The 25294-nt window shown below is 38.9% G+C and overlaps 2 protein-coding genes and 1 long non-coding RNA gene across 7 annotated transcripts in view; 1 reads left to right on the forward strand and 2 right to left on the reverse strand.

Annotated features, from left to right (window-relative positions):
- Positions 1-10840, reverse strand: part of rab28 (RAB28, member RAS oncogene family) — a 47962-nt gene extending 37122 nt beyond the window's left edge. For 2 of the 3 annotated variants that reach the window (XR_006405351.1, XM_044363786.1), the window contains exons 1-3: positions 10436-10837; positions 3721-3817; positions 655-743 (exon numbers count right to left, since the gene is read on the reverse strand). Coding sequence is in view for 2 of the 3 variants with exons in the window: in XM_044363786.1 (XP_044219721.1) it covers positions 655-743; positions 3721-3817; positions 10436-10510 (261 nt within the window). In the remaining variant the exon portion in view is untranslated. Of the gene's footprint in view, positions 1-654; positions 744-3720; positions 3818-10435 lie in introns of all 3 variants that reach the window. The other variant, XM_044363787.1, reaches the window with a different exon arrangement.
- Positions 10841-10849: 9 nt separating this feature from the next.
- LOC122990428 lies at positions 10850-24410 on the forward strand. 3 transcript variants are annotated; one of them, XR_006405358.1, is made up of 3 exons: positions 10850-10936; positions 13562-13641; positions 24332-24410. It is a non-coding gene; the product is annotated as an uncharacterized LOC122990428 (long non-coding RNA). The 3 variants fall into 3 exon arrangements; XR_006405356.1 differs by lacking the exon at positions 24332-24410 and adding an exon at positions 16621-16705; XR_006405357.1 differs by lacking the exon at positions 24332-24410 and adding an exon at positions 13753-14560.
- On the reverse strand, positions 14653-20234 carry nkx3-2 (NK3 homeobox 2). Its single transcript, XM_044363784.1, has 2 exons — positions 19297-20234; positions 14653-18498 (listed from the first exon to the last, which is right to left on the reverse strand). Exons 1-2 carry the CDS (start codon positions 19667-19669, stop codon positions 18074-18076), a joined length of 798 nt encoding a protein of 265 aa, XP_044219719.1. The 5' UTR covers positions 19670-20234; the 3' UTR covers positions 14653-18073.
- Positions 24411-25294: the final 884 nt, after the last annotated feature.

Genomic DNA, 25294 nt, shown 5'->3' on the forward strand with positions numbered 1-25294 from the left:
TTTCCATAGGAGAAGTGAGAGTAAATACATCATTTAGTAGCCTATTTTACTCCCTGAAGTCTCCTTCATTTTGAGAAGAATAATATCAAATACTCCTTCAAATAGTTTCAGTTTGAATTACTTGTTGTTTTTGATTATTTTTATTGCTCACAATCTTACTTACGATATGCAGTAATAATAACATTTGTTTAATCTGGCATGAAACAGCAAAATAAAACAACTCTTTAAAAAGTAGAGATTTGACACAGAGTATTAAAGCTCTACTGACCTGCTAGTTTATTATGATATGGCTGCAGAGGGAGGGAGTGGCAGGTTCTGAATGAAGCTGCCGAGGCTGTAATAATAAGCCTGACCAGAGTCACCAATACAGCTCTACATGGGGAATTGGAAACTAATTCTTCCTGTGCTTCCTATGACTTTTTCACCGTTGTCGCAAGCCGTTGATTTGTGCATTTTACTAATTTCCTATCCTTCCTGTGACTGAGTTCATGACAGTTTGTCTTTTAGCTTCCTTTGGAGGAATAAAAGACTCAAGTGCAGTTAAGTACAAGAAGAAAGGCGCTGCAGAAACCAAAGATAAACTGTGTTTGTTATGTGAAAAAAATAAAAAAGTAGCGACATGATGAGTTTATGTGTGTGTGTGTGTGAACTTACATGAGCTCCATATACATATTTATCCAGCATTTTCCCTCCTAACGTTTGTCCTCCAATATCCCACACCTGCAGGGTCACGTTCAAATTGCCTAAAGGAGAAAAAGGGGAAAGAAGAATAACCTGTGATGTAAAATAACGATTGATATTTGAATGGCAAAAAACTTAAAAATCAGCTTGCACTAATGTTTCAGAGTCCATACTTTTTTCTAAAAAATACTTTTGTCTGCTAATAAATTAAATTGAAAAAAATTGACAAAATGAGCAAAAACGTTATAATGCTGTAATTTTTGGGTTTCCACTCTGGATGTTTTTGCCCTTTTTAATCATTGTTTGTTTTAACAAAACTTATAATCCTGGGGAAATAACAAGTCAGCTGTAACTGGAGCCTGCATTTTGGGTGAGCGATCTCTATAATAAAAGTCAACGTTGTTGATGTACATAATGGAAACAATAAATCAGGGATTAATCTTTCAAGCTAAGCACTCTTGCCTGGCAGGTCACCCACACCTCACATCCAAGAATATCCAGCTCAGAGATTAAGGGGGATGAATAGGTACGCTTACCCTCTAATTTAAACATTCTCAATACCCTGGCAGTAAAAAAAAATGACTTCTTATTAGCCTGGGAAGAGCTGTTTGCATTGTGCCATATCCTGCCAAGTAAGGACAGTGAGGAGAATTATGTGCTGTTAAGGAAAATAGCAATAATTAAACACAAAATAAGAGGAAAAGAAGACTCTTGTCCTCATGCCTGTGGAAAGAGAAAGAGGGACTGAATGAGAGAGAGAGAGAGAGAGAAAGAAGGGCACAAAAACCAAATCCAAATAAATATTTTCTTCCTCTGGAAAATGAAAGGGGTGGTTGAAAAAAAAAAAAAAAAGTCAAAAAGAGAGGAGGAGGGAGGACCAGACAGCGAGGAGTTTATGTCGGTGTGATGAGGGCCCTGCGCTGGGCTGGAGCGGCGATGGGGAGCAGAGCGTACACTGTGGACACGGCTGGACGACTCAACCCCTTCATAAGTCCCCTTTTTAAAGCGAGGGAAGGAAACGCTGAAGTTCACAGTCACTACATCTAGACTATACAGTGTCAATGTAAAGCTACACTGAGGGGTGCAATGAATAACGGTTCTTTGGTGTTATAAAGAGCCATCCCCACCCATCCACCGTGCCCGGACACTAGCTTTATTTGTGTTTCAAAGATTCACGCTGACTCAACACCAGTGACGTTTCTCTGCTTTTACAAGAAGTAGAAACTCTGCCTGCGAGCCCGATAGACGAACATTAAAACTGATAACGAGGTCAGGCGATTAGCTGATTAAAGTTGATTAAGAAATCATCCTCTCAGCTTGATGTGAAGCCGACGCAGATGCAGAAGCTTCCGACAGTTCTGGTTTGAAAGAATTTATCAAGTTAATTCCATCTCTGGTCAATCCCCTTCGCTGCCTGTACCTCGCTGGTTTGGCCGAGACATCTGGAAGAGGTATTGTTATAAAAAGCACACACAGAGGAGGCTGTTGTGTGCCAGTCGGCCTCGCCTCACCTCTCCCTGCGTTGGAAAATGTACATTAAGTTTGACAAGCTGGGCCTTCATGGTGAAAGGGGGCCAACACTGGCTATAGGCTACTCTCCCCCCCGCTGCAAAAGACCCTTACAGCCCCACAGAGACCCGGAGAGCCACACAACCTCTCCAATACAAGGCAGGGTGGGGGTCCTAACGAAGTTTGGGACCACCCAGCTTGCAGAGCCACCCTCCTCTTCATCAGCTCATCAACACCCAATTCCCCAGAAAATGGGCCATTTAACAACTCTAGTGTTGAACCCATGTTGTTGCTGCTCCATTGATACAGATGTATGTACACTATATTTAAACAAAGGTTTACAGTTTAGCACTCAAATGCACAATAATTATTTCAGGAAAGAAACTTACTGGAAAGAGAAGTCACGCGATTAACAGCATTTGTTCGAGTTCGTATTAAGGAGTTGAGCCCAGCCTGTGCTTATGGTTGGCTCTTTTCATTCTGACTCCACCACAACATTTTTGGGGGTTTAGTTCTCCTAAGTCTCATAAGCTGAAACTGACACAGAATCAAAATAGAATCCTTCAGCCAAGTCACAAATCAGCATAACTTTTACTTTTAGCACTTAATTTGCCCTTGCTTAATGTTGTTTTATTAGTAATGAAAGAATAGAGGCACTTTGCAGATTTCTGGAGCTTAGGCCTTGGCAGAGTTTTAGAAATGCCATTTAAAATGCTGAAAATCCCCATTTCACATGCTAGGAAGTAAAAATGGAGTACTTTCATCTAAATATAGCATTAGTCAATAAACATTTATTTTACAGATCTAAGGGGGATACAGAGTATGGCTTTATTTCTGCGGGTTCAACATAAACAAATAAGAACATGAATGTTTTATGTGGCGCAGGACAAAGATCAGTTGAACGTGGGGATCATATGGGGATATGAATATAAAATGTAAATGTATTTACTCTGTACTGTGCCCACAGAATTATGAGCAAGGCTCGCCCGTTTGGACATAAGCTGTCCATTGGCCTTGTGGAGTCGAAAAAAAAGAGTGTGCTGTTTGCTCTGGAGAGAAGAGCTTTCAGAGTGAATAAGCCTGAGAAGTGGCAGACACTCTACAATGAGGAGCTACCAGAAAAGACACATTCAGCTCCCGAGTTAACCTGAAGAATAAACTTTAGCTGTGCCTGGAAATGTTATGGACAAGAAAATACGAATAGCACAAGAAAATATGAGAGATAGAAATATGACAGAAAGAGAAGGGAAGGTGGAACAAATGGCCTCTTTGTTACAGCTTCAGGTAATCTGGATCTTTTCAGCACTGATAGTGTAAGTACACACAAACATACAAAATCTGAAGGTTGATTAAAAACAACAACTGACAGTTAAGTCAGTCTGTCTATCTGCAACCTTAAAATACACATCCAAAGTATTTTTACTGCATTAACAAGTCTGCAGTCTGCTGCTACGTGTTTTTGCAACACGCGTGTCCGTGCTGAGTCTCTGAACAAGTGAGCACTCCCAAAAGATTATGAAGGTGTCTCACCTGGAAGGCTTATTCTCTTCAGAAAGAAATCCAGGCCGATGGTTTGTTTGTACTGCTTCCCAAAGGCCTCCTGCGCAAACCTGGTGGCGAGTGATGTCTGAAACAGAGAGACAAAAGGGGAGAGACACAGTGAATGAGAGCCAGGACAGCTCTCCAGCAATCAGCGGGACCGAAAAATTGAAGGCGTTAAGTATTTTAAAAAGAAAATGCTCCTCGGTATAAAGGAGAAGCTTTGATTCTGTGCGCAGCGCCGGCCTAATAAACAATATTCACACATATATGGCCCATGGGTTGATGGCTCAAGGCAAAATGCTAGATGCTGCAAAACTCCTTCCAGGGAAAATATACAGAATATTAATGCACTTCCTGAAAAAGTAATATTTCAGTGGTAAGCAGAACTTGGAAAACTTTGATTTCATTCATACTGAGCAAATGCCAAGCTAAGCTTTTTACAATATTTCATTTTCTAATATTTATCTTCAAAGCAGTTACAAAAATACAACGGTATAATTTAACATATCACAACACAATCCCCCCTCCCCCCAGCCATAATTCTTAGGTGATGTAACCGTGAAGTGTGAGCTGAAGGACATTAATTTCATCATTACAAATCCATTTTAAGCACCTTCAAAAAAACGTCATGATTGACTGGAAGGTACGCTGATGTAATTGTCTGCCTCCTCTGCCGTCTTACTGCTCAGGCCACGGCTGTGACAGTGAAAATCAACGAGGATTGCAAAAACAGGTGTCGGGAGTATGTGTCATGTCTCCAGACTGCAGACCTAATAATTGCCACAAATTATAAAACCTCCATCACTGTCACTGTTGTGTTTGAGCAGAGGAAAAAAAATAGCATGTTAGGGGCTCTCCTGAAATCCATGGGAATTCATAGCTCAGGCTTGACATGCCAAGTTTAATTCATTTTGATGGATGAGGATAGGGGAAAAAAATGAAGTGCTGAATGTCTATTAGCTATCTTTAGAGCAGTGTGCTTACATAAACACAACAGAGAAGTGAAGCAATGGGATTCCCTGAGTGTTCATGTGGCAGCAAATGCATTTTAATGCGGTTCTTGACAATCAGTAAGAGTTAGAGGATTTCAAACTAAATTCTTTCTTTCAATCCACTAAGCTTTCACTTGAGCCGGTGCCCTTATCTACCTCCATTCATGAGGATTTAGGTTTAACCAAATCATGTTTCAAATGAGTTACTCCAGGGAAGACACAATGGAATATAATTACGATAATCTTTATCTAATTTAACCAAAAAATATTCAAGTAAATATGCATCTATTTGGCTTTCCTAAAGCACTGATTTGTCACTGTGGATGCCAAATTTTATATCAAACCTTTAAGTTTATCCTAGATTGGATTTTTAAACTTTCAATTAAACATACTGAATGTTTTATCCTGTCTTTTGCTCATGGCTTTCTTGGTTAACATGTCCTTGGAGGTGCAGAATAATGTTTTATCAAACCACCTAATTCTTTTCAAAGTTCACTAACCTACAGACTTTTTAAATCTCAGCCTGCGGAGCATGTCACAGACGCAAGAGTGACTGAAAAATTACTAGAGGTGACTGACGCAACAAGGAGAAAATCGGCCATTTAAGTAGCCCAAACAATCACTGACAACACAGGAATAACAAGCTCGGACAGCAAAAATTTATTCCACATGCTCGCGTTGGCCTAGTCGGCCATTTGTCTTGGCATTCCAGTAGCTTGGCTCTCCTCCCTCAACGTAGTCCTTTTTTTCCACCATACAATTGGAACTAACCAGCGAATGTAAAAGCTGGCGTAATCCTGACACTCCAACAGAGAACAGCACAGGGTCACCAATGATACCAATGCCGGGAAATGGGGGAAGTTCTACTGAAACAAGAAACTGGGAGAGAGAGAAAAAAAATATGGCAAGCTGTCTACGTTCATGTGATGCAACTCATATGAGCGATGCAGTGCATTTTTGCAGCATGGCATCAAGAGTGGGTTTATTCTTCTTCAACAATAAAGTCTGATTAAAACGTAGCTATTCTGTAGTGTAAAAACAAACAATTTGGCTGTAAGGAACACTGCTGATTCAGTAAAACCTGTATCTAAAGCTCTCTTTACTCTATGGGAAAGAGAACAGTAAATATTCAGAAAAACTGAGTGACTTAAAACTCAGGTTGAAAAATGGACTTGTGTGTAAGTTAGGCCCAGCGCCTTAAGAGCCTGGCTAAATGTGAGACTCCATATTTTAAAAACATCTTGCTCAGGTGGACAAGCCTCCCCACATCTCCCTGTATTTCTGAATGGACAACCAACCACAAGCAAAAATACCACCGAAAATGCCGTCCAAGAAAAACTGATCCGATTGCAATTTGCTGAGCAAATTGACATTAATAAGGGGGGAAACGGCATTCAAGATGTCAGTCAGTGGTGCCTACTCAAAATGGGGGGCAGGGCTCCTGTTTTCTGCCCAAAACAGACAAGCAGGTAAGTCATTCAGACAGTGACGAGCTGACACCTGGCAGCGGTGTGAGGAGGGTTATTAATGTAGCGTATCTACTGGGAACTGACTGAGTTGTGTGTGTTCTGTGCGCCCCCCCCCCCCCCCCCTTTCCCAAAAGAAAATGTCGACTTTCCAGAATGAGAACATTCATTTTTCTCATCGGGTCTCACCATTACTGCTACATTCATTTTCTTTCTCCCCAAGGGAAGGAGAGATTAGTTAGGAAAGGGGATGTGTAGCTGAAAAGCACTTGACGTCCCAGCCTTACATTCACACTCATTCATTCGGAGGACTCGAGATGCAGTGAAGAAGAAACATAGCTGAATTGTCATGACAACCTCCTTGGTTTGCTGCTAATGATTGTTTGGTGTGACTAGGAAAAAATTCCAGTGTTGTGGATTTAAGTTAGGCCTTTTTAATCTACATCCTTTAAATAATTTTAGTGAATATACTGAATGCTTCAGTCCAGTGGTTTTGAAAGGGCGGAGGCAGTAACAGCAGTTCTTGACAGCACCCTAAGGCGTTGTGTAGATTCAGTAAAGGGAGAGACAATGCACTGTGAAATTGTAGATTTGTTCTGACAATCATAAAAGAAAGTCTTCATGTATGAGTCTCTTCTCACTGTTATTGCAATCTATCAAGTGAGACAACAGCTACATTTCTCATGAGGGCTATCCAGATAGAATTTTTTTTTTTTTTCTCAAAAGGGGCCTCATTCTGGAGCTAAATGCAGAAGGGGGTCCTTGGCCAGGACAAGAGAGTTACACCAACCAAAAGCAATCACTGCAAGAGCCAGGCTGAGCATACTGTAGCTTTCCTCTATCATCTGTCATATGCTGTATAACACTGAGCAGTAGCAGCAGTCCCCAACAGTAAGACAAACGTAGGGACTCTAAAAATCCATCATCTATGTTGATGTACTACCTATTCAAATTAAATAAAAGAATAACATTTAAGCCATTTTAAAAAAGGAAATTTTAAGTTTTGCTTAGTGTGTTTAATTTAGGCTTAAAGATCTCATAGATCTTAATAATTAGACCATACAACAGTGGTCACTTTAGTTTGCTGATTACCAAATGAATGAATGCGGTACAGAAAGAGACAGGACTAAGGCAAAAAACCCAACACTATACCTAACTGTTGTAATAGGTTTGTTTAGGTAACGCTGTGAGGTTACATAGGCCTACCTAAAATTTAAACAGGGCCCTTTTGATGAATAAACAAAATTAAATCCGCAGATAAAAGCATGATGAATCATGTCTTCACAGTATAAGACTATGGCCGCATTCAGACCAAATCTGGCAATGTGACCACGCAGGGTTCTGCGGAGGTGTGGGCGTGTCACTATGGGCTCAACACCGCAGGCACAAATGCAATTTGGATTAAGGGCTGGGTAAACTTAATAGGTTTAGAACAACGGATTTGTGCCAGATTTAAATCCATTATGTTATCTTTGAGACAGAATCAAAACTACAGATGTCCGCTGGCTCTGTAAAACTGGCCACTTGATTTACAAGCGAGACTCAAAACTGAGGTTGCAACTGTTTCCAACAGTTCACACTGAATTACTGTAGAACAAAAATGTGTAAATTTTTATTCGACTAAGAGAAGCTATCTGGCACGGCATGATTTGTTTGCCTACTAATCCTGACATTTAGCTTTGCTTTACTATGAAGTCACTACAATGTGTGATTAATACTGAGTTACTTAAGGTGCTATGTTCAGCCCACGATGCAATTTTAAAAATGTTATTCCTCCGTGTCCATTATCTACCATTATGTTTAGGTTCTTCAGTATTTCTAATTCTCTGCCCAATCACTCATTCAACCAGCTGAAGCTCTGGCTGACATAAATTCCTTTCCCCTCACTATTACTCAGTGTGAATGGACCTCCTTGGGAAAAACTATACTATGTAATTTATAAATGTACATCTTATCAGTTTTGAGAGACTTACCAGCAGCTCAAGCTTGTGGTCTGGCATAATGTCAGACATCTGTTTGAGAACAATGTTGTTAGTAGTAACATTAGTTTCCAAAGATATGTTAATATAACAGCCAACTAATTTTGTAACAATCACCAATTTTTATGGAGGAAAATTACAGTCAATAACAAGTCGAGCAGTGAGGCAATAAAATGCAAAGTTTGCTGCCAAAATTTAGCTGATTTTACTGGCTTTCCACACATCCTCTCAGTGAAAACAGAGCTGCATCTGTAATATTATCAACCTCTGTCCATCATTTGGACTATTTTTCTTCACAAATTTATTGTTTCAGTGTCTCCTCCTCTGTGTAGGTTAGAAAGCCAACTGATGATTTACTGAGCAATCTGATCCCAGTAAAACAAAAATGTCTTGTTCAAAATGGTGATTAAATTACTAAATTACAGCACGGCCAGCAGCACTGTACCTTGTAAAATATCCACAACAACGACAAAAATCTCCTGATTATAAGACAGGCAAGTTCTTTACACCCAACTGTAAACTGCAAATGAATGCAAACAATTATCTGACAACTAAACTATCGGCCTTACTACAAGTGATAACTGTAGCTGATAATTCTGATGACAGTAAGTCTCTATCACCACCAATTATTTGCAATATTAACATTACAGTCAATATCTCCCTGCTTGTCCCTGCTGCCATTAACAGCTGTCATACAATTGTACATAAAGTTTCCAAAGTTACTCATCCACTGATGAGTAACTTTTTAAACAGGAATTCATCACCAAGGCAGATGTAGTGAAGTTCAGATGTTCCATAAACAATATGGTGAAAGCGTATAAACAGGTTTACAGGATTATAATGCTGATCTGTTGATTTTGGGTGTGTGGGTGTCCTAAGAGGAAAATCTAACATTAAATTTGATTTATATTATCCTGAATCCTATGATTTGAACAGTATCCTAAGCTGGACATCTGAGCATGAATAAGACGTGTGACCTTTTTTTCATATTTTTGTCCACTGACAGTGAATTAGTAAATGGCTCCAAGAGCTGAAAGATTTATTTTTGTTGTTCATAGATTTTCCATTCAAATTAGTTCCATATTTTACAGATAACTTGAGTTCTATATTTGGGTTTGTTTCCCTTTAAATGTTTGCAAACACAATACAAAGCAAAAACATTACACTGTGGCATATGAGGTAATAAATAACTTTGTGAGGTGTTTAACTGTCTCTGCTGTAAACACCAGGCAACTATGACGTTATCAGTTGTGGAAAGTGTATAAGCGCATTTAGTCAAGTACTGCACTTAAGTACAATTTTGAGGTGCTTGTACTTTACTTGAGTATTTCCATTTGATGCCACTTTAAACTTCCACTCCACAAGGGAAATACTGTATTTTCTATTCGACTACACTACCTTGTTAAAGATTAAACTAGTGGTTTCCAACCTTTTTGGCTTTTTACTTCTTACAAAAAGCAGTGTGTAGTTGGGATCACATTTTAGCTCCACCAAGTAATGATTTTTCCGTCTAAACTTCTCACATGGTTTAATTTCAATAAATGTTCAAATGATCCAATATTTCACCAAAAATCAAAGATTAGAGAAAAAGTCCAAAAACTGAAAACAGATTTGTGTGTCAGAAGTTTGTCTTTTCTTCTTTCCTCTCGCATTAATCATCTAACAACCCCTCAGATTTATCTGGTGACCCTTTGGAGAGGCCTGACCCCTAGGTTGGGAAACACTGGACTAATCTAGATAACTGTATATAAAGTAGTTCAAACTAGCTCCACCTCCGGCAGCTACAACAGTAACATGCTGCTTAAACACTGATGCTTCAGTATTAATAATCTAATGATGTCATATATAATAATATATCAGTCAGAGGAACCAAACCACTACTTTTACTGCAATACTTAAACTCCATCAAACTGATAATACTTAAGTACTTAAGTAGGATGTGCAGGACTTTTACTTGTAATGGAGTATTTTTACATTGCTGTAGTAGTACTGTTACTTAAGCGAAGGGTCTGAGTACTTCTTCCACCACTGGATGTTATAACATTCAATCATGTTGCTATGATTGTTAGCAACTTAGCAACATTAGCGTCGGTCGCCATGGTGACTGGGAGACACCGCAGCGTCACGGTGAGCACCGTTAAGAGCAGGATACTGATTGAACCGTCGTGTAACACACAATGAGACTGTTACTGAGGATATTTTAGACGTGAAAGCTATACTTTAGTAACGTTTATGTGTGAGTTATGTGTGTCTGTGTTGGTCTCACCTTCCCACACGCACCGTCTCCAATCACTACAATTTTCAGCTGTCGGTCTTGGCTGTCCTCCTCCGAGTCCGACATGATGCTAAAATGTGCCCCGACAAGTAGCTATCTGTGTGGGGGAGGAAAACGAAGCACTAGCAGCTGGTGACTGGTTGTTGAATGTAGCTGCCAGTGCTAATCACAGATGGATTAAACGACCGTTGAGTAGGCAAGCAGACGCCATTTTGACTCCACAACACACAGCCGCTGTGCTCGGCATGATCCACTCACACACTGCTGCCTCAGTGCACGCGGAGTTTCTGTTTAAACAATGATACATCGGACGTAAACAAAATGCAAAAAAAACCCACAAGACACGATTTGTTGTGTAAATATTAACGTTGTCGCTCTGAAGCCCTTTTTTCTCACAAAGCAAAAGATCAGAACCGGAAACCCCGCCGCCTGCGGTATGGTTCCGTCCCGTGTGTGACGCGCTGCTGTTGCCATGGTAACACGGGTCAAAGTGTGAGTATAAAAACATGATAAACACACAAAAAATAGGCCTGACATTGTCTAAACAAAGCAACACAGCTTACTTTAGTGGTGGAAAGAAACTATTGTACATTTCATCATCTTTTGAGGTTTCCTATTTTACTTCTACTACCTTTGAGGGTAATATTTTACTTATTACTCCACTACATATTTGACAACTAGTCCTGTTACTAGTTATTTTTGCAAAGTTTACACACAAAATACATGATCAGCTCATAAAATATGATGCACTCCTGTACATTAAACCTCCCAACTGTATATAAAGTAGTAAGGCTAAAAGCTCCTTGACCAATTTATTTCACCATTACTGTAAAACGCTGCTTATACATTAATAATAAGTTAAGTAACAGTAATAATCTATCATAATAGCCCAATAATATAAGATATGACATTCTTAAAGGTTTTATTCTGCATAATGACTAATTTTAGTTTTGATACTTTAAGCACATTTTGTGAATAATATCCTTTTAATGCAGGAGTTTTACTTGTAATGGAAAACATATGATCAGTATATAAAATATGATGCATTGCTGTACATTAAACCTCCCAACTGTATATAAAGCAGAAGGCTAAAAGCTCCTCAACCAATTTATTTCACCATTACTGTAAAACGCTGCTTACACATTAAAATAATAAGTAACAGTAATAATAAGTCATAATAATCCAATAATATAAGATAGCCTATAACATTCTTAAAAGGTCCATTCTGGTAAATGACTAATTTTAGTTTTGATACTTTGAGCACATTTTGTTAATCATTTTAATGCAGGAGTTTTACTTGTAATGGAGTATTTTTACAGTATAATGTTATATTGCTACTTTTACTTATATAAATGATCAGTATACTTCTTCAACATGTGTTAAAAGATCATTATTATTTAAAATATGATCCTGTCATCTTGTCTCTTCATCTATTTCTCTCTTGCTTGCTCACTCACACACACACACACACACACACACACACACACACACACACACACACACACACATACATACACACACACTCTTGCACAGGGTGCCCCTTTATTTGCACACATATAGTGTATTCAGTGCATTATCTGATAATCCCATTGATTTAGTATAGTTCAGGACTAATATTCTTCCATGAATGAACTAGTAGACATCAATCAATGTAATATTTAATATATATAATATGTTATTATTACACTGCATATTCAATGATTAACAAGTATATAAAATATTGCCTGTTAGCTGAAAACTACTGTGCTTGATATTGATATCCATATTGCTAATAAAACAGATTTATACTTCTGACAGCCAGCTGTGCTTTACTTGTCTTTAGGTAGTAATCTTATACGCTGTCTCTCATCTCATACATGTGCACGTACATGCTGGTACACACACACACACACACACACACACACACACACACACACACACACACACACACACAGGCTCCACAGGTCAGTCAAATTATAAACGGACTATTATTAAGTGCTGATTATGAGGACTATATGACGATTTAGGTTCACCTGAATGAAATTACAGTTCTCAGCTGTCAAACAGTTTTAAATCTGACAGAGTTCAACAAACACTTGCAGCCACCTTTTAAGGGTTTTGCCTGAAAAAAAAAAAATACAGGTTCTGCGGTGTTAATCGACTTTTCAAACATTAACATTAGTCTTGAAGCTTTCTGTTCACAGATAGATTGACGCATTCATTTTTCCACTACTCAACAGCTGAACAGTCTCCCAGTTTGCCACAGCTTAGAGGAATGTCTTAGCAGCTGTGTAATGTGATTGCTCTACATGCCACACTGATGTATTTACCAAATGAACTACGACCATTATTGGCAAATTGGAACTGCAGTCTTGAATAAATTGACCGAACAGATCGTTTAAATCCCATTCTTTTGTGACATTACTCTCTACTGTATTTATAAATTATTCCAAATTAGTTCAAGACTCAATGCTTAATATAAATAATCCAAATATATAAAAAAAAATAATGTATTATTGTTAAACTAATGGCCCTGGTGTGTTGTCAATCAAGACTATTCCCCAGATTTTTAAATTGTGTTTGTTTTTAAACGTTTGCAGTAAATTTGTGTGTGAAGATAAAACATCACACCAAGAAAAAAGGCTAAAAATCTGCACCACAATTACTCAGTGAAGTAAAAATAAAGACAGTAATTCATTGGAATACAAGGAAAAACCTCTGTGTCAAAGCCCTTGAACTGCAGCCTGTTACAGTCTTATTGAACATGAATCTGTCAAAAAAGGAGGATCAGGACATAAAAAGGATTTTCTCAGAGTAATTTTAGCATTAAGACCTGTAATCTGCAGCCTGTGATCAGACACAGAACATTTCCATCGTTTACTTTTTGTAAAGTATAGGCTACCACATTTCCTTTATATTTACTGTGATGTTGAGCTTTTTTAAAAAAAATCTTTTAATCATAAAAAAATGAACTCAAAGTTTCACTTCAAAAGCCCCAAAGTCCACTACAACACACATGACAGGATTCTGTTTGATGATGGTGTTTGTTAATAAACATTATTTGTCCTATTAGAGGAGAATATGGACTGTGGTGTTTTACAAGCCAGACTCGTCTTTCACACTTGCTTTTCTCTGCAGGGGAAGGATGCCGCTCTTCATGGGGGATGAGGAGGAATTTGCACCTGGAGCACTTTGAAGCAGGTGGCAGTCAGTGTCAGGTCAGTTCACTATGAGGGTGTGACTGGCAGCTTCCCAAACCGGACAGAAAGGTTTGGAGGAAAAATGAAGCTTAATTGATTTGTTTTTTTGTTGCTTTTTTTTTTTTAAAGGACGCTTAAGAGCAAAGACGAAGACGGCGAATCTTACTCGCAGCAGCAGTTTAAAAACGTCTATTAATTATATATTTTTGTTAGTTTCACTGATTTATTTTGCTGCTGTGATCAGTTAAGTTTGTGCCAGTTTATCCTTCATGTAGGGTGGAGTTTAGACTATTTAATCCATTTAGCAACAAGGAATTTGGAAGCTGTGGCACCAAAGTAATGAATTCACGATTACTGGAACATTTCTCCTGTCATGATTAAGTAAATCTAAGAAAACTCGACATAAAATGAATTTGGGTTTTATTACAGACGTTCATTTAAAAAAAAAAAAAAAAAAAAGTACAGTCCACAGTTAAAAGTGTTTGGTAAAAAGATCATTCTTTGAGAGAGATGCAGTTGATCTGTTTTACAGTGTTCATCACGTTACTCCCTGAAGCCCAACATAACGATACGTGAGTAAAACATATATCCTAATAAATACATAAATATCTGATCACACACAAATAAATCTTGGCGAGTTGTGGTGCAAAGTAAATTAATAGAGATAAAAATGTTTAAATGATTAAACACATGAAAACCGACCCGTGTTCATGGATTTAGTCTCGTTTTACATGTTAGAAAACACGCTGTTTATAATCCTAAAATCTCATAGGCCTATAATATGTTATATTTGTTATACACACATTAAAATACCTGTGTGTGGTGTGAAATATCAGGGAGATCTAACATGGATTATTCTCGATTAAAGCTGCTGAAAATAAATTAAATTCACCTGTCATCAATTCTTAAAATATTGAATTTCTCAGATCAAGTGAAAGTCGTACTGGCATTGATGAGATCGTGTCGCCTGTTTTATTCTTTTAAATGTGAATCTTGAAATTGGGAAAATTAACTCAATTTTTTTTAAAAAAAAAAAAGACTTTTTATTTTGTTTGTTTTTTAAAGTAAATTAAGAGATTGTCAGGCGAGTTAAAACCAACCTGCCAACCAAATCTTACACGTAAGGAAATTATGACTCAATAACACTGATTGTCATGTGAACATTTTTTTGCAGTATAATTTGGAGAGAAACACATTTTATAATTTGGGGATAAACTGTCACTTGTTCTGCTACAAAATGACCCGACAGTACTCGCTTCATAACCACCTGTAGGTGTAAACACATGATTATAAATTACCTTCATTTCAGTCAAATCGAGCCTAACATCGCCTGCAGTTTACTTCCAGCTCTGTATAACGTGTCAAATAATGTCTATTAAACGCCAATTTTCCATGATAGTTCTGTCACTTGATACAGATCAACACCTGGAGAGTCTCTCTGTAAATGAATATAATTACTGCTCTGAATAAAAGTCAAGAGCAAGCGGCTGAATTGTCCTTGACCCACAACACCATGAAGATCAATTTAGGCCAGAGCTCGTTTAAGAAAGAAAATGTACATGTGTTATAATTTACACGGGAATAAGAGGAAGAGGAGAAATCAAATAATAAATAAATCACATGAATTAAAATGGAGTGTGGCAACGATGATGAGTCAGATTTCTGGTTGATTAAAATCAGATTTCTTTTTTATCTCCAAACAGCTTTCAAAATTCCCAAGGTGTACGTTTTCCTCCTGAGACAGAAAGTAGTTTTAAAGATTGAAAATAGGGGTGAGCGCCTTGATTCTTTGAGAAATAACATGGAAAAAAATAGGTTACTTGTGCGTAATTATCCATAAATGCTTGCGTAAAGGAGCTCCCGTGATTCATAAAATCCAAATGAATTTCTGTCTCATTTAGTTTCACAGCATAAACAGTCACAGCATATTAAGCTATACAATAAATATATTTCCCACGCATTAAAGTAAACTATATAAAATAATAATAATAACGGGGAGACGCTGGAATGGGGCTAATGTTCACTGATGGGGGTGTTTGCATTTCAATGATCGCAGGCTGAAAGGAAAAAAAAAATCCGCGACATGTCCCTCTATATCAGATATCTCCACATGCAGGTATGAAAGGAAGTTATGTGGGACGGTCCACTCCTCAGTATCCCTCTCAGTCCTTCAAGTTCCAGCGCAGCCAATGAGGAGCATCACTGCCTGCTGGAGAGGGCCTCGGGTGGCACATACCTGCATCAAGGAGATCAGATTTTAGGACAAATAGGCGCCGTTCGTGGGTAGGGGGATTGTTTTTTACCATATAGGGTTAAAAAAAAAAAAAGATGGGGCGCTGATCAACCAAAAGCGTATTCACCTGGCTGTTTGGGCGTGTACGTGCGTAAAAGCGCAGTGGCATTGCGCAGTGCTAAAACGGAGACCTTTCCTGTTGTGCCACCATGAATGTTTATCTTTGGTGCTTTGTTAATGTGTCCAATTATTATATTATGTTCTGTTGCTAGTATTTTCCCCTCATCTCCATCAGTCTTATAACTAAAGTAAACAGCACAGAATACATTTTTATTCCTGGTTTACAGCATCCCACAGGCTGTGTGGGCGTCTGTGAGGGATGGAGGTGTTTTATAAGGCCAAAGAAGGATGGCTGATGCACTGCAGCTCCCTGCTGACCCCAACTTAACACTTTTACTGGGTACAGAATAATAGCTAATACAACTCCAGTAATAGTTCAGTTCCAGTGATAATAAGATACCAAAGACAACCTTAAAGAATGTTCCTGTGGGAAAACATTTACAATGTTTTGTATCCACCAACAACCCAGAATGAGGATCTTTTTTTTTTTTTTTTTCACCCCTCCTTGACTTGAATTTAGGCGCAGTGACATGGGCCTCCTTAACCCTGAAATACTCCTCTCGTTGTGTTGACATGCAGCCCTAAAGGTAGCTGTCAGTTTGCCCTGTCCTGGAATCACAGAGCTATTCATCATTGTTTGACAGGTGTGTTTGGGAAGAAAACCATAGTGGCCCGGATGAAACCTACAAGGGCCTCAGAGTACAGCACTAACATCATGGTGAAGGTGAAGATGAGGAGAGATTAATAAGGAAGTTTCATTAAAATAAACTTGTTTGACCTGCAGCAATGTGCACGATAAACACTTTTCTATTTAATGCATGTGTGGCTTTAGTAGAATATCGCTCCTGTTTTATTAGTTTGTAATTTCTTTGTGCTCTCGAAACACAAAGTCCCAAACCAATGATGAAATGATAGTTAAGTTATTTATAAACCAGGTCAACCTGTTATGTAGGCCAAGTTGTTCAAACTTTGAGAAGATTTTTAGTCCGAAAAGAAGAGCGCAAATGAGAAAGTAGGATCTGTGGGACAACCATTCAGATTATAACTGTTTTAATACCTAATACTAATAGTTAAATTGTGTTTAAATGCTTTTACCTGACAGTAAGTCATTGATTCGTCAAATAAAAAGTCCATTTGTATAACCGTGCTGCCTAAAACTGTTTTTGTTTTGTAGCGATTGTTAAAATTATTGGTAAATTCTAACTGATTTGTTATTGTTATTCATATAAAAATGTCTATATGACACTATTACACTTTGTAATAAAAGTCTCAAAATAAAATTGCATCCAAATGATAGTAATGCCTGATATGTTTTAATGTTTTTCGGTCTAAACAGTCATTTAACACAAAGAACACATGTACATTTCAATAGGAGTTGCTCTGTTTTGGCCACACGATCACTTTCAGGCCAACAACACAACAAACCGCCTGTTTTCAGTCTGACACTGTACATGCCCACACTATAATGTGTTTTACATTGAAATAATGTCATGTATATGCTCAAAAGTGCTGAAATATCTTACCTTTACAAACACAGCAAGAAAAAAAAACACAACCTGTAACAGAGACAGTTATTTGAAAAGTCAATGGAATATGCCTATTTCCAATCACTGCAGAGGTAGGAAGGCGCATGTAAAATAAAAACCAACATAAGGTGACATTTTCAGTCTGTTTAGGCCGCTGGTTCCCACAGTGGGGTCCTGGGGGCTTCAGAGGTCCTGAAGGGGCTCCCCAGCAAAGAGAGGAATACTTAAATGTCACTGCTGTGCCACTCCTCAGAGGTTACATACTGATTTTTTTTATAAGGAGGTCCGGTCTCTCCGCTCATCTACAGTTCAGAGAGTTTTACAACTTCTCTCCTCGGGACAGTTTTACTAAACGAGGGAAGAAGTCAGTTTAAGTATTTGAGGATGTTGGAAAAAACACAAAAAAAGTTTGGGAACCTCTGGTCTGGCCTGGACAACACGATGAGGCAGAGACGCTGAGCAGATGATGAGTCCCTTCTTGTCTCCTCCTCTTGTCAAAAAAAAGTTACTTTGATTTCCTGGGAGCGAAATGACAAAACAAAAAAAATGAATAAATACAGTCACCGAGTTCTCACTGATTCCCCGCACATGCAGAGAGTGTCCATGCAGGGAGGCAGTAGGCGTAGGGATAATAGTAGGACGGCTGCAGGGAGAGGAGCGGGGGCCGCAGGATCTCTCCCGGGCTGTACTGTCTCTGGTCGTCCCGCACCAAAACTTTCACCGCCACCTTCTTGGCCGCCGGGGTCGACGCCATCAGATCGGCGGCCATCTGGCGGCGTTTCGTCTTGTACCTGCGGTTCTGGAACCAGATCTTGACCTGAGTCTCTGTGAGCTTCAGGGAAGCCGCCAGGTCCGCCCGCTCCGGCCCAGACAGGTACCGCTGGTGGTTGAAGCGGCGCTCCAACTCGAAGACCTGCGCATGGGAGAAGGCCGCCCTGGAGCGCTTTTTCCTCTGTTTGGGTTGGTCCAGGCTCTTATCGTCCAGGGTGCTGGAGTCTGAGAGAGGGAGACACGCAGATGGGCCATGCAAGTGAATTCCTGTATTTGTTTGCATTTGTTGATTTCAGGTGAGCTTGTTGTGTTTTTTGGATGCAACAAAAAGGAAAAACACTTATTAAAAGGAGTGTGAACATTTATACCGAGTGTTTTAATTCTCCAGTTTTACCACGTTGTAAGAAACGAACTGCCATGAATTTATCTAAGGTTGCTGGATGCTGCAGCTTTTATATTAAATAGAAAAATGTCTGACACTGAGTTTTTCATCCAGGCCTAAACGTCACAACGTGTGCAGACCTTTATTTACTACGAGGAGACAGTTTCTTGAAATACTACACCGTGTGTTTCTGGTTGTTTGCGACTTTAGTCCCGAGTTAAATTGTGCCAGTGCATCATATATTAGCTTACAACCGCGAAGACGCCAATAAATGCTCATAAACATAAGTCTTATCGTGACAAAGTTTCACAATGGGACAATGCATCCATTAATATTCGTGCGTAAAAACAGGCTAATTCGTGCGTAAAAGTGCAAAAAGGACGAGGAGATGTTTTGAAAACAAGCAAACAGGCCTGATATCCTACAATAACACCGTCAGGTCACTTGTTGTGATTTGATAAACATGTATCAGAAGTATTGAGCAACAGTATTAAAAGAGCACTGGGCTCTTTAATTCAGACTCGCCACTTTTAAAGTTTCATCGGAGCATTTTGGTTTCTAGACTATGAATCAAATCAGAGAGCCACACTTTATTTTTTGTTTTGTATTTAGTCACACGGTCGTCTTTCTGTCTCACTTACCTGTAGCATTATTCGGCTCACTGTCACTCTTTGCGTTTTCCACAGCTGCAGACTCGTGATCCGTTTCTTCCTGCAGACTTTCCTCCGGCACATCCGACGCAGGGTCTCCGTCCTTCTCCGACTTGCACACGGCCGGAGTCTTGCTGTCGTTGTCATCGCTCAGACCCGAGTCCGAGTCGTAGCTTTTCTGGTCCGTCGGCTCACAAGACTCCCCATCATCTCTCCCAGACCCGCCGTTCATCTCCCCAAATATTTTCCAGCACGCCGTCTTGGAGAAGCACATGTCCAAATCTGGCAAGTGTCGGCTGTCGTCCTTTTTGTTCAGGATGGCTTGGATTGAGAAAGGCATCAGCGAGTTGCCACGAACGGCCATTTTCAGAAAAGCGAAGTTTGCTCCGTCTTCAAGCTGCGTAATTAACCGGTCCGAGTAGTGGAGCAAATGTCAGTTCATCCACATTTTAGGCTACTCCCTCCGTGGAGCGCTGCTGTCGCTTAACTTTCCCTCCAGAAGTAGGTTTCTGGTCGCATCCCCGCGGGAGAAGCCGTGGAAAAGTTTCTCCTACATCCACAGGCACGATGCTGCTCCTCCGCATAGCTCTGCCATCAGCCCGGGCTCGCTCCAGTCTCCGGCCCTTTTCACCAAATTTTTTTTTAACCATCCACCCTCACCTGTGACTGACAGGCACTCCTCGTCGCCTCCTATTGGTCGAAGGAGAGGGGAAACCGTTTCAGGATTGGCAACTGTAAACGACGTCATGCTGCCTTCAACAGAGTGGGAAAAAGTTAAAGGATGAAAGAAAAGTTTGGTGGAAGCTTTTCACAAGAGGAGAAACTGACATTCATGTTGCAACCACACAAATTTACCTTAACAGCAGCTTCTTTTACTAACTCTTGTTGTGCCTTTTCTTTTTGTGAAAGCAAAATTGCTCGTTCATTTAGTTTAATTAATTTAAAAAGGATGTATTATTCTTCTTATTAAAGTGTAGATCTTTCTGAATTCGTGGTGATCAGAAGTCGTGCAGTCAGAAAAAACGAGAGTCCTGTGCGTAAAACCTTGACATCACAAGAAAGCTTTAACAACAATACCAATAGAAAATAGAACCGGGGTCTCCCGTCTCCCATTTTCTCTGCATGACCTGAATGCAGCACCAGGACAATAAATTTGTAGGATAGGACATCATTTTAAAGCTTAACCCTTCACCGTCCACACACTGGTCTGTTGGGAGTCCGGTGCGTAACGCGTAATTTTTCCTTCCTTAATATTTTGGCCACAGACCGACGTGTGTCAGGTTGTTTCCGACGCACACTGTCTACTTTCTTTTATTACACCTTTAAAGCCACAGAGCTTCTCCTTTTTGTCACTTCCGTGGCAGGCCTGCATCATGAATCGCCATGACCAGGTAGGCCCCGAACCATAAATCTTTCATTCAGAAACACAAGTTAAAAATAAGTAATTAACCCACTGTCGGCTTTAACAAACTGTTTCCTTAAACGAGACAAAATATCTGATAACAGGCGACTTGTGATCGTTTTATACCGGTGTTCTTGTTTTTTTGGTTTTTTAAAAACTGGAGTCTGTTTTGACAGTGATGCAATAAATACTTGATCAATTCTTGAAATAAATGACACTGTAAACAACTGAAATCACCGCCTGAATGTTTCACTCGTTAAAAAAAAGTAGATTTTTATTTGTGAAATCTCAAACTGGCAGTTTTTGCAGCGTAAAATGAAATGTTTATTTTCTTCCACCCGCTGCGGATCCTTTATACTGTTTATCACCTAAAAGTTGTAGAAATGACTGACTGAAGAGTTATTAAGTCTGAACGAAATGACGAGATATGAATGTGGCGCTCAGCTGCTGCCGTCTGTGTCTTTAAGCGGACAAACATCTGTAGCTGCAGATCCGGATCGTGACCTCTGCCGTTTTTCAGGTCGCCTGCTTCTCTCAACGCTTTGCTGCTGCTTTCATTTACCAGCCAGTAAAAAAATCACATGTATCTCAAAATGATATTTTGGTCAACGACGTGAATAGTTTTATTTTATTTTACATTCTACATGCAGAAAGGATGTGTTTTATGAAACGGTTCAATGAATTAATAATAAATCTTTATATATATAGGGTGTAAAGGATGCGAAGGCACGACTGAGGCCAGCAGAGCTTTAAGATATGATACTTTATGTATCCTTAAAGCAATATCCTTAAAGATAATTAACTTTTCTTTTTTATTCTTTAAATTTTTTTTGGCATTATGTCTGATTTATGTATCTTCATTAATTCAACCAGCCTTATTAAAAAAAAATCTCTGAAATCTTCAGCCTGTAATTAACCAGTCTGTTATAAATTATATGAATTAAAGTGGCCTCATGACTTCAGTTCTGCATTAATAAAATGTAAATATTGTAAGAACTATATATAATTAACAGCCTAATTTAATTTTTTATTATTATTTCTTCCACCCTGTTCGCTTCTTTATGTTTAAATCTTAAAAAGCTGGAAGTATTTTGTATGAGGGGGAAAAATTAATCTGTTAATCTGTTAATTCTTATTCCATGAAAATCAAAAACTCAACAAACAAACAAAAAGAAAGACCAGCTTTTATCAGAGAAGGATGAAGCTGGTTTTTATTTGATTATTTTGCTCATTTGCTCTTTTGGTTTTACTGTATTTTTCTGATCTCAAAGCTTCAGGCTGATGCGCGCAGAAACAGATTATTTTCATTCAGACTGATGAGAAAATCTGCGCTGACCTGAAACTCGTTTTGGAAACAAACCTCTGAAACTTTCTTATTATTCTTTGTTCCCAGAGGCCTGATTAAAATGGCGCCTGTTAGTAAAAGCCTGTGGAAACTTAATCACTGTGAACTTCAGATAAATGACACTTTTTTTTTTCTCTCCTCTGCGTCTTTTGATGTGTATTAAAGCAACAGAAACACCTGGTGTATCAAACCTTCATCTCTTCATTAGATGCCGTCAACATCATGACAATAATAAAGAACATTTTGGCTTCAAGTCGAGTCATAATAATCATAAATCCAAAGACTTCAAAGCATGAATTGATCAGTGCTGCTGTCACTTTGTGCAAACCTGTTGCATGCATACATTATACCATCTAGTGGCCACTGAAAATACCTCTTCACCTTGACTTCTTGGCATCTTGTGCCTTTTGTGGGTTAATTACATATGAGGACTTTTTTTTCTTCAAAATATCTTCTTTAATTCCTTTTTCAGACCTCAAACAATAACTTCCACGTTTCGGGCTGCAAGACTGACGCTTCTTTTTTTTTCTGTAAATGAACTAACGCGGTTTAACTGCATGATTAATGTCCTGTTCTGAGAAAGTCAAGTGAATGTTGGTGAATAAAATTATGTGGCATTGTCTCAGGCCTGGATGTGACCTTGAGGATGAAAGTCTGCATCACCGCAAGCAAAGAAAACACAACTGGGAAAGGGAAAAGCAAAAACCACTGACACCGTCTGGATATTTTCACACACCCTGCCCTTGTTCTTTTAGAAACTGCTCATTTCACACAAGGCCAATACACAAGTGGTACATCACATCTTTTTTTTTTTTACTCTCTTCTATTGTAAGAACAATTTTTCTTTTTTTTTTTGCGTCCTTCATGCATTCTTTATACTGTTGTCTTTTGTCCAAAAACCAGCCTAACTGACCCCTACGCAGGGTTTTACCCTGGGAAAATGGAAAATAAATACTGTCTGCCAATTCTCCAACAAAGTAAGTCAGTGTGCGCCTATCAATGTGATGTCAAGCAGAGCTCCAGGGGTTACTCTGTGTTTTGGTAACCACACTGGGAGGAAGAGTAATAAGCAGTAAGTAGCTGTAAGTGGCAGGAAATGTAAACAGCAGCAGCAACAGCAGCTTGGTTTTCATTCAGACAACTGCAGGAGCATTAAAAAAAAAAAAAAAAAAAAAAAAATACACAGCTGGTTTGTTGTGATTCACATTTACAGTTAAGTTGATCATCAGATTAACTGAAGATGTATTTAGACATTAAATATGGTTGTGAAAGTCTATGAAAATAATATAACAGTAGTATACAAGGACACTATGATAATAGTAAACTTCTATATAACAACTCTAAATGAAGTAAATTTAGAATAACTTTGTTGTGAGTTTGTAACACGTGAACATGTTGGAGCACCGGAGCTTCAACAGATTTACAGAAAAGTCAAATCTGATCTATTCAGGGATTCACTGCAGACTTTGACGAATTGGAGTGATGAAACAACAGCTGCAGCAGTTATGGTGCATAATATTATTAGAAGTAGTATTATTGTTGTTATTATTAGTAGTAATAGTCGTATTTTAAAAGCAAGAAATTGTCATTTTAATGCTGCAAAACTCATATTTATAGTCTTGTGATCTTTGATTTTTTTCCCCAACTGTGTGTCAGTGTGAAATCACATTTGAAAAAATTGAACAAAACACATCAGATCTATATTTGTATACAGGACTGGCTAGTCATTGTTCAAATTTTACCAGCTCTCAATAGATTACCATTGTTTTTTTTGGCTGATGAGTGAAACAAATCTACCAGCCACTTGCATATTTTACCAGCATTTGGCTGGTCGCTGGTGCTAATTTTGTGCCTTTTCTGTTCATTCATATAGTTTAGAGCTGCAACTAATTCATTATTGATTAATCTGTTGTTCATTTTTGTGATTAAACTCTTTTTAAAATCTAATTTAGTCTTTGAAAACTTCAGAAAAGGAGGGAAAATGCCTGTTACATGTTCCCAGAGCACCAGCTGACATCTTCAAGTGGTTTGTTTTGCTCAATCAATAATTTAAAACCCCAAAATATTCAATGAGTGATATAAAACAGAGAAAAGCAGCACACCATCATATTTTAATAAGCATGAATGAGAAAATGTTTGGCATCTTTGCTTGATAAATGACTTAACTGATCCAGAAGATCTGATTTTTTTTTTTCAATAAACATGAAAAAAAACAGAAGCTTTGCTCAAACACGTTTTTGTTGTGAATCTGAAGCTGGTTTTCTTCTTCTCCTGGACAGGAGGGCTCCATCTGCTGGTGTGAAAGAAAACCTGCTGTTACAAGGAAAAAAAAAAAAAAGAAAAAAAAAAGGTGATATTGAAAGATGAGACGTTCACTACATAATAGCTGTGCCGGGAAAAGGTATGTTTGGTCTTTTTCTACAACGACATGATTCCTTAATATCCCCAGACTGTCTGCTCTCCTCCTCGCACACTCTCCTGGTGTAACACAAGGGTAAGACCCCCCCCCCCCACACACACACACACACACACACACACACACCACCACCACCACCACCACCACCACCACCACCTTTCCAGTTAAGAAATAAACTTTAATGGCACAGTGGAATACATTTTGCCCTCCGCCTTCCCTTTTTTTTCCCTCCCCTGCCTCTTCTTTGTAACTTTAATCTCATGTTTTAAACAGAAAATCTCTCCTGATGCAGCAACATGCCGGTTGCCGTGGTAACGTGTCTCTGTTTCCCCTCCTCTCTGAGGGTGTGTGTTTATGACAGGTCTTGAAATTTTTTCTCTTGCGTGCTGGTATGAAGAAGGAGGCTCACAGCACGCCATACCCTCCCCTCCTAAACCCCCAAACCCGACACCCCCCCCCCCCACCCTCACTTCTTATGTGAGAATAGCTGCCAAATTGCGTTCAGATGGAGAAATACATAAGAGCGCACTGCCAAGAGTCATTTGCAATAAATGCTCCCAAAATGTCCTCTGAATTTCTCACCAAATATCAGAATCACCGTGATAGCAGCCTTAATCAACCTCAACATCGGAAAGTGGAAGGAAGGGGAAGGGGACGGGGGGGTTACTGCCAGCTTTAAGTGTGCTTTTAGTGGCCTAAGTTACAATTGAACCCTCCAAATCTTTTTTTTTTTTTTTTGTCTTTCCCAAAGCCTTGCATGCGATGGAGCACTAAATGGAAGAGCCCTTGGGACAGAACACTTAATACAGTAAATGGAAGCAAGAGA

This window comes from Thunnus albacares, chromosome 10, assembly GCF_914725855.1.
Source record: "Thunnus albacares chromosome 10, fThuAlb1.1, whole genome shotgun sequence".
In the NCBI taxonomy this organism is placed as follows: domain Eukaryota; kingdom Metazoa; phylum Chordata; class Actinopteri; order Scombriformes; family Scombridae; genus Thunnus; species Thunnus albacares.